The sequence below is a fragment of the Brassica napus genome, chromosome A7 (assembly GCF_020379485.1).
Source record: "Brassica napus cultivar Da-Ae chromosome A7, Da-Ae, whole genome shotgun sequence".
Lineage (NCBI taxonomy): Eukaryota > Viridiplantae > Streptophyta > Magnoliopsida > Brassicales > Brassicaceae > Brassica > Brassica napus.
Window position 1 is genome coordinate 20,104,837 of NC_063440.1, and position 14,651 is coordinate 20,119,487.

At 32.4% G+C, this 14,651-nt stretch overlaps 2 protein-coding genes across 2 annotated transcripts; both read left to right on the plus strand.

The window, feature by feature from the left end:
• Window positions 1-724: 724 nt before the first annotated feature.
• LOC106444439 (protein SHI RELATED SEQUENCE 5) lies at window positions 725-5,723 on the plus strand. Its single transcript, XM_013885909.3, has 2 exons — window positions 725-4,417; window positions 4,773-5,723. Exons 1-2 carry the CDS (start codon window positions 3,793-3,795, stop codon window positions 5,141-5,143), a joined length of 996 nt encoding a protein of 331 aa, XP_013741363.1. The 5' UTR covers window positions 725-3,792; the 3' UTR covers window positions 5,144-5,723.
• A 2,813-nt stretch (window positions 5,724-8,536) lies between these two features.
• LOC106440338 (general transcription factor IIF subunit 2) lies at window positions 8,537-10,351 on the plus strand. Its single transcript, XM_013881979.3, has 5 exons — window positions 8,537-8,857; window positions 9,296-9,407; window positions 9,505-9,635; window positions 9,716-9,790; window positions 9,890-10,351. The coding sequence occupies exons 1-5, from the start codon at window positions 8,645-8,647 to the stop codon at window positions 10,163-10,165; spliced, it is 807 nt and encodes a 268-aa protein (XP_013737433.1). The 5' UTR covers window positions 8,537-8,644; the 3' UTR covers window positions 10,166-10,351.
• The last annotated feature ends 4,300 nt before the right edge of the window (window positions 10,352-14,651 follow it).

Sequence of the window (14,651 nt, forward strand, 5' to 3'; positions counted from 1 at the left end):
GTCTGATTATGCTCACCAGACGACGAGTCACTAGCGGCGTCATCATTGCGTCACGGCAATCGTTTTTCTCCATCTATAACTGATTTGTAAGGTATGAAATTCTTTACTAACAATTAGTATGATTTAAGAAAAAAATAATAGAAACAAATCGTTTTAATAACCATAAACTGATTTGTAAGGTATATAAGATAAAAGTTTTTTTTTTGTCAAAACATTATTTTCACTTAACTTATTTAAAAAAAAAAAACTTTCAAATTTTATAAAAAAACTAATTTTGTTAACTTCAATCAAAGTGTTTTAGATTTAAACAAACCAAACCGAACATTAATTTGAACCGAAATGCCTATCCTTTGTCCTGGTTTTTTGGATATTTGGAAGCTTAGCTTCTGCAATCCTTTTCAGATCATTTTTGATAATAGTTTTGTTGTAAGAATTAGTTTTAAGTTATGTTTGCATTTTTATCCTCTCTTTTTTTACATCACATTTTTATCCTCTTTTATATTTGTGATTTCAGTGTCTTTTATGTTTTTAACAAAGTTTTAGATGATTGGAAAATAAAATATGAACTTCATATTTATCAAAATATTTTATAGAATAAAAACTTTTCAGCAAAACAAAACTAAACACAGATATTCTAAAGGACTAGTATATGTTATACATGTATATTATTAATGGTACAGTGTACCGGTATTTATATTGTGAAAATGATTGTATATTAGCTGGCCTCTTGATACCGATTTTTTTTAATCAAAATCTAGTCATGAGAATTGAGAAGTCAAATCTCACTCGTGATCTGATATTATGTATGAATAATTTAATATGCATTAGAATTGTCAACAATTTGCAAGAGAAGGTAATACTATTGATTTGTAAATTTCTTTTTCGTTTACCAAATTTATATAAATATAAGTTTGATATAATACATAATTGAGAATATATATAACTATCTAAAAATTTCACCTAAAAAAAAGCTAAGAGAGAAAATAAAATATTTTGAAATTTTTAATATTTATATTATATTTTTGCTGGAAGATTATTTTCGGTTGTTTATATATTTTCGTCGTCAAATTATACATTCAATTAATAAAATAGCTCTATGCATGTGCGTCATATTCACAATGAATATTTTATTTGAAATATATGAATAGAACCAAAAATATATATCTAGTATGTCTTTTTAATCAATTTGATTTCACTAATGTATAATAATTAATATTATCTGATCACTCAAACATATATAAACTAAATATATGATCTGAATGGTAACCTATCAGACAATTGCAAAACAACTGGTTTTAATTGTAACAAAAATATATAAATACATAGATATATGTAAATATTTTTGTTTCTATTAACGGTAGTGTACGGTACGGTCTGTCACCATTTAGAACCATAAAATATAAACTTCAAAATAATTTATTAATATCAAATGTGCTTAATTGGCTTTTAAAAGAAAGAGCTTAATTATCAAATGCAAATTGCGCCGCTAATTCACGCGGTTCCACGTGATCAAAGACACTAGAGTGGGTCTGCTTGCTTCGGTTCTAATGTCAATCCAAGTTTTGACTTATGACTAACTACGTAATATTTAGTGACTCAATTTTAATTTTATAAAAATATGTTACACCTACAAAAATCATAAATATGATGACCAATTGCTACGTACTTGTATAAAATATTTGAGAGGTAATAATTAATTAGTAGCTAGTTTCAGATGAAGTCATAAAACCACGGACGGTTTTACTCATCCAAGTATATATATTGTCGTGTGATTACACATCCACTTATAATTGGATTATTTCGGTGTTACGTTGCTCTATTTTTTGTATGTAAAGAAAAATAGCAAAACAGTCCTGCTATTGTCTATTTATTCGAATGATTTTTTCTCGAAAATAAAAAGAAAAATATTAACGATTTTTTTTTGGACAAAGAAAAAGAAAAATATGAACGTGAAAGCAAAGTTTTCTACTTCAACTAAAACGCGCTGAAAATTCTAAGTAGAGAGAGAAATACATAATGTCAACAGTTTGCGTAAGAATGGGGACGATCACATCCATTCATCGGCTAATAATAATAATGACTCGTGAGCTAAACATTAGACTAGGGATCACTATCCAGCAAAAGTCCTTTAACACCACAGCACACACAGCACAAATATATTTATTATAGTTCAATTTCTGAAAACTACTCTTCTTCTATCATCTTTTCATATATATATCTTAGCACACATATAGCTGGTTTTCTGAAGAGAATCATTTTAATTACATTATACAGTCACTAACGTTTTTTTGGAAATTTACAAGAAAACACGAATTAAAGGTATTTTGCTAGATTCTAAATTTGAATAGGTGGCAAATTCGACCACATATAATAAATAAACGTTTTACAACTAAAATCTAGTAAATTGAAATTTGTCTGACATTCTTATTGTTCTTTACGAAAGAGATTTCCTACGTGATTGAATGTTCACCTAGTTATACACTTTACTAATGCCGTGGCAGAAAATGATATATATACATCTTTTAACGCCATGAAACCCTGGTTAGACGAATAAAAACATAAAAGTACATATTCCATTTGTTTATAAATAAGTGTCATTTTAACATTTTCCACACAAATTTAGAAAGTGGCAGAAATATATGTAAGTTATTATTAATTATATTTCTACCAATAATATTTGAGATAAATAAAATTATTTATAAAATTAATGCAGTTTTTAATTAATTTTCAGTTGAAAATAAGTATAATTTGCATTGAAATTACAAAGTCACATTTTTTATGTAACAAGAAAAAAATTGATCAGACAGTGTGGTACGCTTGCGAGATAATCTACTCTATAACATTAAGTGCGTTCCTTCCGGGATCGACCGGATCAGTCGCCCATAGAAAGAGTATAAAATATTAAAATGACACTTATTATAAAATAGAAGGAGTAGAAGTTAGTGCACGTTGAAGAAGTTATATCGTCGACTATGCCAATGAAAGGTTTAATTGCCGTGATTAAGCTGCAAAACTTACAATAAGATCATCCGTGACGATAAAATGTCATAGCAAGTTTGACGTTAGATTTCCCGTAACTATTTTGAGAAAAAGGACTTACAATAGTTATGTTTTCTCTTTTCCCCCTTCAAACTATTTTCTTCTTCTTCTTTAATTTTCCTTTTGCGCACTGTTTTTATATATAGTTTCATATAATTCTAATTCGGACGGAAAGGGAAAGAAAAGATAAACAAACGGTCAGCAGGGTTTTGCGGGGGAGGTACGAGTGGAAATAAACAAACGAGTGCTCCAATAGAGAAAATGAATATTAACATACACAATGGACGTTACTCTTAAGAAAATTACTAAACGTAAAAAAAATTACTAAAAGTAATGTCATATTATTTTTCTTTTTCTTGTATTTTTTTTTCTTTTAAACATACATAGTGAGTGATATTTATGTGATGGGGATTCACTCAACTGGAAGATAACTGTAGTGAAACGCCCAAAGCAAAAGATCTTCATGGGACTCTCTATGTCTTAAAAGCCTCTCTCTCCCTCTCTCTCTCTCCCTCTCTCGCTCTCTCTCTCTCCCCACAGAAAACACAGCAATTTCCACTTCCAGAGATCAAAATTGTGTTGTCCAAAATTGATGAAGAGAGACTAATTCCAAGGCATTTGCAGTCTCTTAATCCATTTCTCCTCATCATTTAATTACTCTCAAAATCTCCAAGCAAAGAAAAGCTTTGACTCTTTCTTGGATCTCTTTGGGGTGTGTTGTGTGTGTGATGTGGATTATCCCTAGGGAAATAAATGGCAGGATTTTTTTATCTAGGAGGGAGAGACAACAACAAGCAAGATCTTCATCAAGTGGACAAGAGCAGTTATCTTTATCTCTACAAGGACGAGATTTATAACACCAACAAGGGTTTCGAGATTTGGCCTCCTCAATACTTCCAAGAACAACATCAACAACATGTCACAGCTCCTGCAAACTTCTACTCCTTTGGAATGGTCCCAAGCGGAAGCAGCAGCAACAACAACAACAATAACAGGAGCCGGAGTTTACACTTCAACGTAGTCTCCGATCATGAGCCGGGAGGATTCACGGTAACAAGACAAGGAAGTATGAATTGTCAAGATTGTGGGAATCAAGCTAAGAAAGATTGTTCTCATATGAGATGTAGAACATGTTGTAAAAGCCGAGGCTTTCACTGTCAGACTCACGTTAAGAGCACTTGGGTTCCTGCTGCTAAACGCCGTGAGCGTTTAGCTCAACTCGCCTCCTTGCAGCACCGTTCAGCCTTCAGCCGTGAAACGCAAAAGGCAAAACGCCTACGAGAAGCAAATGGTGGTGGTGATAATGTTGATAAAGACCATAGTGGTAGTGCTGGATCGGCTATTGCTACCCGTGTGGCGAATGCTAATTCTAATTCAGGTAAACTTTGATCATGGTCTGTGTTTTTTAAATTGGTGATACTGAATTTAGCTTACAAAATTGATTTGAGTTTTCAAGAAAAGTGTCAAAGTTTTAATTATGAATGTCTGTGGAGAAGTACAACATCATTTGCGTGTGAATGAGGATGTCCGCCGGATATTACTGTTCCTTAGTAAACCTGACGACACAAAAGGGTTTATCCAAAATTAATTTCACGTAAACGCAATGCAATATATATTTACAGATTTCTTTTCTTCATTGGATATAAAATCAAGAACATTTTAATTACTATAATAGGCCAAAATATTTTAGGTTTATCTTTTTTTTCATTTTATAATCATTAATGAAATTTTAGGGTTTGAGGTGCGTCAAAACTTACCACCGGAAGTTAGCTCACCGGCGGTTTTTCGATGCGTTCGAGTGAATTCGATAGAAGAGGATGAAGATGATCAAGAATATGCTTATCAAACGGCTGTGAACATTGGAGGACATATCTTCAAAGGCATTCTTTATGACCAAGGACCAGAACAAGATCACCATCACCAACTTAACCTCCTTGCTCCCACAGCTACAACCACCAATGCTGAAGAGACTGCTGCTAAAACGGCGGTTACTGTTGCCGGAAACAATAATACTGGATTAATACTCGATCCTTCGTCGCTTTATCCGGTTCAGCTTAGCTCCTACATCTCCGGTACGCCATTCTTCACACCTCCGAGGTCTTGAGATTCAGACACAATTATTGAATATTATTTCATCTTTACAATGTAATTGTAATAAGAGACCTTTGTATTCGCCTTTGTCTTTTGAAATTTCCAACAATTTGATAAAACTCCCTTAATTATCTAGGTTGTTACTTAGTGGTGGGTGATTAACATGCACATCTTTCGTGTATGTATCTTTAAGATCAATGGGAGTTAAGTTACTGTTCTAGTTTCAAAAAATTTTTAAAAAAATTATTGCTTGTTTATTGCATTTTCTCAATTTCCTCTTGTAGTTATTCGTTATATATTTCTACTTGAGACCATTTCTACATCTCTTTTTAGTTCATTGCCTAGGATCGATCTCTAATTGTGTCAATTTGAATGTCTTCTGGTAGAAGTTTTATATATTACTAATTATATCACTGTCTTTTTATTGGTGTAAGAAATATAGTACGAACTTTTTAATCAATTAATAAAAGTATTTTTGGGTTTGATATTGAATTAGCTTTCTGGTGGTGTTGAGCTCGAAGTTGCTTTTCCCCCGTTTATCCGTTTGCTTGCCAGATCTTAACATGACTTATAACTAGGTTTCGTGTTCCATTGATCAAAGATTTAAAAAACCTTATATAAAGAAACTTTAAACAGTTATTGTATTACCCAGTTAAATTTCAATTGAAATATACTATATATGCTATAACTAACATCTCGGAAAAGTTGGAAAAAAAAGAAGGGAAAAACTGGACGGCTTAAAAATCAGATGGATGCATTATCTTTAATCTAGTGAGTCTAAGTTTCGTAACTGAATAAGCCACTAGATTCAACACCTATCTACAATATTGGGTTAATAGATCAAATTATTAGTCCATACGTAACATGTGATTGTTAATTGGTGTAGATGAACGTAAACAGACTCATACAGCGCACTTATGCCAAACTACCCCCTGCAGAACTATGATAATTAGCTATTTGATCATCACTTGCATGGATGTGAGTGTGACTATCATTCGTCTGTAGCTCTCCTCATTTAATATTTTTGTCCTTATAGCTTGTAAGTAGTATTATACACATTTACGGATGACTGAATACTTTCATATACATTACGTCCAAATCGGTTTCGTTATCCTTGTGAATTGATATTTAATGTGACAATATATGCGTGAACTGACAATGTTCTATTAATACCAATAATGATTACCTAGTACTGTTACGGATTGCTTGATTTAGGACAAGTTAAAATGACAGAGGAGAAGATGGAAGTTACTGAAAAATTGTACAGTATCTGACTCATGACATGTGATAACTCGTTTAATTTCAGTCTCTCTCGATCAAATTTGTTTGGTTAACTTTAATAAATAAATCAGTTTCCAATAACAGTAGTTGATCCAAAATTACGAGCACCCCCTCTGATACTTTTCTTAATCTGTGTCACATCTTATTTCGAATAACTCGTAGGATTAGCCTATGGTTTTCCTTTTGGAGTTACCTCTTCTCTAGCCATAATTCTCTGTAACTAATTTTAGTAACTTTTGTGTTTCTTTTTTTTTCATTATCACGTATGTGATATGTGGTTCTGTACTTCTGTTGGTACGTATACTTAGAGTTATCCTCACATGTCAAATGCTAGGCAGTTATTAATTACCATAGGTGAAGTTTGAAAGGATAGTTAGCGAGTAAAATATTACTTAATTATGTTGAAAAAGGGAAAATAATAGGGCAAGAAGCACGAAGAGTCCCAAAGACTCGACACATCATATCATGTAATATTGTGAAGTCTATGATCAAAGTGAGAGACTAGTGTCCGGATAAAGATGTTGAAACGCGTCCTCATTCCTCAACTTCTGTTATGCTTATACCTAAGTCGATTATGATGATAGGACAATCTCTTCTCTTTCAATGATTCAACTCCTTTCCATGAATTATAGAAATCTTCTAATACGTCTATAGATATCAAATAGTGACCATGTGAGAAAACTTCGTTTATTGATTAACAAACAAACTGATGGCCCATCTGGCCGCCATTATAAAAAGGAATTGCAGAATTTTCGCATTTTCACTTCGCTCACGTCTCAACCCCTTAAACACAGTTCATGATCATGAATATACGCAACAGCCATGTTGGGGTTGTTAGGATAGGCCGATAGGAATGAGACTTGTACTTATCTAATAATATGTATCTTTCAACAGTTCTCTGTAAATCTCTGGCTCCCTAATCTATAGTACACGGCTATTGCCTATTTTACCCATCATATGATAAACTGCCGTTCTCAAACAAAATATCTAATTTAAATACATAATTTCACACTTATACCAAAAGTTATATGCCTCCAGCTTATTAGTTAAATAAAAAATGACAATCTTAATAAATACAGTGTTAATGTAACGATATATGTAACCAAATCAGAGACAATTCAATATTACCTCAAAAGAATCATTAGGCCATCATCAACGGTAAACTTCTAAATTTCTTGATTCAACTTTAATTTAAATCGCTGTTCAATATTTCAATAGGAATATGACAATTGCATTATGACTTACCTTTAACCATTAAAACAATACCACGTGTCAGCTGAGTTCTCAGAAAGTTTCATCATCTTTTTTTTCCTTTTGTTTCTTTTTTGATTTTCTTTTTTTTTTATTCTCTAGATACTCTAGGAGGAGATACCGCACATTGCACATACATGTACAAGAAAGAGATTGATACCCCATTTGTACATTAACCAACTGAGTGAAAGTTGTGGTTAGGGTTTCTCATGGATTTGGTCAACTTACTTTACGATAATCTTATTTGTCTTATGTCCTTAGCGGCATACACATCTAATCTCGGTGTCTTAATCAGCGCAATCGTTGACCAGATACAATGTGTGTACCCATTTAGTACATACATGCATCATCATGCTTCATGCATGTTGTACAAATCAGGTATTGTAAGAAATTCCCAGAACTTTGAATAAGTCAATTGTTTATCCATTTCAACCAAGGGCCTAGAACATCTCTAGTGTAAAATTTCAACTTTTCGTCTAAAATGAAATAATTCTATAATGGAGTGAGTTTTTGTTTAATTCTACTTTATTTTAGACTGAAAATTGGAGTAATAAACAAAAAGTAAATACAATCTACTTTTACCCGATTATTGAATAGAAAATGGAATAGGGTTAACATTTCTTACTCCAAATTTTCATTTTGTAATAAGAAATAGTGTGTGGTTAAAGATACTCTTAAAGTCTTAATCCAATAGATTGGTTTGATCCACGAAGTGGGTACTAGAAAGAGACGGTCTTCGGCTTTTGCAAGTAGAAAATAGGCCATTGGTACTGGGTTTGTAGACACCGTAAATGGGCCTTAAAAAGCCCAATGAGTCCGGGTATTGAGTAAAAAGGGTCGGGTCTGTTAAAAGACTTTTCACATCCGCGTCATCGTTACATAGGGTTATAGTCAAAACCCGAAGACATAAGAAAAGAAACCGAAACAGAGGTTTCTGAGGAGAAGTGTCTGTCTGCGAGAGAAAGAGAAGCGAGAGTATCTGATGGAAGACGATGGAAGAGACGTTCACCAACTCGATTTGGAAAACGCCGATCAAGTTCTTTGGATGATGAAGAGCCCTGTTGCTGTCTCCAAGACGTGGGAGAAGCTCGCTCCTTCTTCTTCTTCTTCTTCGTACTCTTCGTATCCTTCCCCTGGATTCACTAGTTTGGCCAAGGTTGTTCAGTCCGTTGATTTTCCACTGACCGAGCCCAAGGTATTGGGATTACAATTTTCGATATTGATTCTCAAAGCTCTCAACTTTCGTGGGTTCAAACAAACCCTAGATTGTTGAATGATTAGAAACGTTACTTTGGTATGTAGTGTCCTTAAAAGTTTGAATCTTTACGACTAATTTGGTCTGAAGAAGACACTTGTTGAGTGTTCTGTTCCTTTATGACCAAAGGGACTAAGTGACCTTCGTGTTTTCGATATGTAGTGTCCTTAAAGTTTGAATCTTTACGACCAATTTGGTCTGAAGAAGACACTTGTTGAGTGTTCTGTTCCTTTACGACCAAAAGGACTAAGTGGCCTTCGTGTTTTCGATATGTAGTGTCCTTAAAAGTATGAATCTTTACTACCGATTTGGTCTGAAGACGACACTTTGTTGATTGTTCTGTTCTTTTCAATGTATTGATGCTTCTTTGTATATCAGTTCAACATGGAGATGGTTGGTGCTGAGTATGGGAACATGCCAAAGAGCTACTCTCTGAACATGTTTAAAGACTTTGTTCCAATGAATGTCCTTTCCGTTGTCGGTCTAGAAGGTAAGGAGGAGGAGGTATCTTCACTTGTACACATTGACTAAAATCTTTCTTAACCATCTTCTGATACCTTTTCTTTCTTTGTCTATGAGCTTAATAGATAAACCAGCTGCTGAAGGAACGGTAGAACAAAAGTTCGACATGAAGCCACAGGGAGAAGACATTGAAGAGTATGCAAGGCTTTGCCGAGAGAGAACAAGCAGAGCCATGGTTAAGAACCGACAGATACAGGTGTTTTGTTCTCCTCATTCTTGGTCTCTCTTCAACTGTTATAGCTAATCAGATAAGCTTTGAATTGTTGTAAACTAAAGGTTATTGATAATGACCGTGGAGTGCATATGAGGCCCATGCCTGGAATGCATGGTTTTGGTTCCTCCAATTCAAAGGTAATATTATTATTATTATTACGCATATATGGAGTAATCATTGAGATGGGCAACGATTCATGTTCTTAATTTGTTTGTGTGTTGTGTCTGAATGAGCAGGAAAAGAGGAAAGCTCTCCCAGTGAAGCAAACAGATGTGAAGAGGACGAGGAGAGATCGTGGTGAGCTGGAAGGTATAATGTTCAACCTATTCGAAGGCCAACCAAACTGGACCTTGAAGCAGCTAGTACAGAAGACTGACCAACCAGCGCAGTTTTTGAAAGAGATACTAAACGAGCTTTGCGTTTACAACAAGAGAGGATCGAACCAAGGCACATATGAGCTTAAACCAGAGTACAAGAAAGCTGGTGAAGATGATACAACAGGTGGACAGTAAAAACATTCGCATAGTGACAGTACTCTAAACCACCAGGTCGTTTTAGGGAGAGAAGAAGAGTTATCTTCTAATTTGGATTATTTAAGCCAAAATAGTCTACTTATGAAATTGAGTGTTTCTTAACAGTTACTTATCATTCAGTTATAAATCCTTACTCCAAATTATAAAATGACTCTTAACATCTCAGTTATATGTCTTTAGATGATTCATCTATCTATCTTAAAAAAAAATGGATTCATATCTCTTTTGAAGATTCATGTGTAATGGTTATACATGTTACATGTACTACAGAAAACGGTTTTTCGTATTGAAGATTTTTTGTAATTTTCCCTATTATTTTGTATTATTGATGATAATTATATTTTCTGGAAATCAAAATCGAAATCATGTAGAAACATTATTGAACTTTAAATCAAATTAAAAATCTAGATCACAATCACAAATGAGTGTTTTTTCTTTTCAAATGGGTGTTTGTTTATAACGACAAATAACAAAATAATGTGGCCGCCTGGTTGGGATATAAACATATAACGAACATGAAGTCTTGTCTAAAGAGACGAGACGTCAATGTGTGTCTTCCACTGCTTGGACAGAAGCGGGACTAATCTTTTTGAAAACGACGTGAAAACTTCATGATTTTCTTGTATGAGCTATATCTCTCTCGCTGAAGATTCCAAGTTGTTGACATTTGAACCGTAGAATGGGATCATGAACATTAAAGACGGAGACAACATTATCAATGGCAATGTACTTCCTTCTTTTTTTTGTTTGTGGCAGACACACTAATCGTCGTGTTTACATTTTTATTTCTCCTACTAACGTTACGCTGATTTCAAATTTTTTTTGATCACTTTGAGTGTTTAACTCGAAAGAGCTACATCATTATATTTTAGTTGATATGGAATAACTAAATTTTAGGATTTTGTATATGGACATATACTCATCAAATATGTGATACTATATCCGTTTCATTATAAATATCGTTTATTTTTCTAATTTTTTTTACCAAACATGCTTATGTTTCTTTTTTTTCGAACTCTTTTTTTTTTGAACTCATCACATGCTTATGTTTCTATAAAACACTTATTAGCACTTGTGACTTTATTTATCCAATTCATGAAGTAAAATAATAGGGATAAAAATAGAATCTTATTTTCAAATCGGCTTTAAAACAGGTAGCCCTTTTGAAATAATAAGACTAATAATTATAATATATAACAGAAATTATGAAATAAAGGTGAAAATCATTTTTCAAAAATCAAGAAATAGAAATAAAGTAGTGTAATTTTCAATAGACTACTAAATTAATGATTCTGTTCATTTGCATGTCGCAGCGACCTACGATCAAAATATTGTTCGTTTTTCTATCGTAAGTTTTGTGATTTGCGACGGCAACATGTGATTTGATTGCACAATCAATTGTATGATAGTAAAACAAACAATTTACTTTAGAATTTTGTCTGTAGAATTTTTTAGAAATTTAACTTTAGAATTTTACTTTAGAATTTTGTAACTTTAGAAATTTACTTTAGAATTTTGTCTGTAGAATTTTTTGATTTAGCTTTAAGAGCTGTAGCTTTAAAATTTCCTACAGCCAAAAAAATGGGGCTTTAGAAAATAAAATTTTTACAACTAGTTTTTTTGTTTTTTGGCTGTAGCTTTAATTTTTTGGTTGTATCTTTAAAAACTAATGTAAAGCATGATTAGTAGTTTTAAAGCTGTAGATAAAAATTAAAGCTAAAGTCACTTGCTAAATCCCAACCAATCACCCATGTGACATGTAATCTATGACTGATCGCAAATTGCAGTCGAAGGTCACTGAGACATGCAAACGAACATTACCAGTATAAGGAGAGAAACTCGCATCTGATGAAGGGGCGATCAGGGACGGAAGTTACTGGGTGGGGCAAGTGTCACATACATAATTTTTATTTTTCATTAGTTCTGTTGAAAAAAACCTAGAAATTCAGATGGTTAATCTTTGTTGCCCCATGCACCTCTAGTTGAAAATCAACTCTAACAACTATAGTTTTGCTATATAATATATTGACCCCATATTATTATAGCTGCTAGATCCGCCCATGGGGGCGATAGTCTTGGTTAGAAGACAATTGGTTTAAATTCGTTACTGTCTAGAGTTAGATTTTCTACTCGCTTTCGGAATTATTAAAACTTTTTGGCAAAACATAGATAACCTAAATATAATAGGAGAGATTAGAAATAAACTTGATCCAGATTATTCCAGCTATCCTAGTTTATAACGATACAAATTCACTGCTACTTTTACAAAAGTCGATTACGTTTTCAATCATTAAAAAAAAATCAATGTGGTTGAATCTATTTATTATAGGCTAGTAGCCTAGTATTGTATCACAGCCTTATATTTATGGAACGAAAACAGTGAAAAAGCATGCAAATTAATGAATTATAATTGGTACTTTTAACTGTTAGCAAAATCTTTTTCTTTCCTTTCTTCGTTGGAGCTTATGATGTCAAATGTTGAAAAGACGCAAGTTATCTATCTTATAATTTTTTGACCAAGTCACATACGTGAACAAGGAAAACTAGCGGAGGAAGATAGCAATGAAAAATGAAGACATGTAAAAAGCAATTGTAAATAAACTATACGAATGTTTTATATTTGCATCTATCTTTTTGCACTAATTATATGAATACTTAACGGAATTTAAGAAAATATTAAGATACATTAATTGGATAGAAAAATATAGCTTATGTAGCACAAAAGCGTGACTAGATAAAATGATCATGTTTAAGGTGGAAATCGCAATCCTTTGTTGGAAATTTTGGTGTTACAGAGTAAGACTATATAAATCGTATTATGACAATTATATTAGTGGTTTAGACGTGTCGGAATATCTCTAAGAAGCAATCCCACCAAATTTCATGTCAAATGTAGTGGATGTTTCCATAATTAATCAATGCATGCATGCCAAGAAAAAGCAATTGAGATGAATAAAAACAAAATAAGGAAATACGAAATCAGTATATGTTTTGGACATATAGAAAGATCTCGCATGCAAAAAGCCAACCCACAAAAATGTTGCAAGAAACACTAATTGCATAGTAGGAAAAGAAAAAAAGAAGGTTTTAACTTCTCCTTTCTTCAAGATAATTGAATGATTTTTATTGATTTACCTAACAGAACAAGTTTTTGAATAATCATTAGTAACCAAAAATAAATAAATTTGAGTAGAAATTTAATTCCCCCATTACCGTAAAATCATGTGAATCTATAACAAGTAACATAGGCTTTATATCGGCTTTAAAAGCATCTCCAACCCATCTCTATAATAAAGATCTTTAAAATAGAGAGAAAAATAGAAATAGTGTTTTTGCTCCAATGTCTTCATCTATAATAGAGGAATGCTATATTTACCTCTATAAATAGGAGAATGCTATTTTTTTCCCTAAATATAGAGGAAAAAATAGCATTCCTCTATTTATAGAGACAAATATAGCATTCAATTGTTTTTTTTTTAAATTCAATTGTTTTTTTATTTATATTCCCCTAAATAATCAAATATAAATTCCAAGCTTAAAGCAAAAGAAAATCAATTTTTTTTAATTCGCCAGAGCTAATTTGTTACATAATTTTATAATGGACGAGAACAAGTTCTTTTCACCACATCAATAACCTGATATACGTATATAGAAAAAAACTATGTGAAAAAATATTGAAAGAGAATGGGTAAATTTTTTGGAGGTAAAAATGTTAAACAATATCAAATTGTATTTTTATAGAATAATCTATTTTAGACAAAAAGATGAATTTTCAAAACAGATTATTTCTCTTGATTTCTGTATAGAAAAAACATATGACGACATCTTAATTAGCTGACAAACTCATTAATTTGCTTTTTATATTTTTATGCTAATTACCTTTAGTTTTTGTTATCAGATAAAAATCTTTTGCAATAACTTTGAAAATATCCCTTTGGACTCCAACGAAAACGTGTAAACGAGAGCAAGTTTTTTGGTCAAAATGCTTAGAGTAGCTTTCCGCAAGTTAGTTTATTTTCGAAGGTTGGTTCATTTGGATCGCCACAGTCCATAGTTTGTCAATTACAATTACTTTACTTTTTAAGAAAAAAAAAAAGTGTTTCTTCTAATAAACGCATTGAAATAACGTTAGTGGTTAAAGTGGTATTAGTCTTACTTGTTGAAGAGTCATACTTGTCTCTCCCTCATCGTGTTGTCGCACGTCCAAGTTGTCTCCATAGTGACATCCACTTATCATCACAATTCACAAACGGATCTAACATATCCTCATCAAAGATCAATCAAGCCATCGAATGAATACTTTTTCCTTTAGTTAAAACATCTGATGAATATTTAACATACATAAAACCTATGTATCATAAATTAGAGATCAAACAAGTATATATAAATCTGATAGGTGTTTCATCAATCTTAATTTTTAACATGGATCTTGTACCAGAAATCAAACTAATTATTTGATTTATAG

Excerpts from the sequence above, each read along its gene's own strand:
- LOC106444439 (XM_013885909.3), top strand. The coding sequence starts at position 3,793 with ATGGCAGGATTTTTTTATCTAGGAGGGAGAGACAACAACAAGCAAGAT. Across the intron at positions 4,418-4,772 it reads GAATGCTAATTCTAATTCAG|GGTTTGAGGTGCGTCAAAAC; the intron begins GTAAACTTTGAT and ends ATGAAATTTTAG.
- LOC106440338 (XM_013881979.3), top strand. The coding sequence starts at position 8,645 with ATGGAAGACGATGGAAGAGACGTTCACCAACTCGATTTGGAAAACGCC. Across the intron at positions 8,858-9,295 it reads TTCCACTGACCGAGCCCAAG|TTCAACATGGAGATGGTTGG; the intron begins GTATTGGGATTA and ends TTTGTATATCAG. Across the intron at positions 9,636-9,715 it reads TTAAGAACCGACAGATACAG|GTTATTGATAATGACCGTGG; the intron begins GTGTTTTGTTCT and ends TGTAAACTAAAG.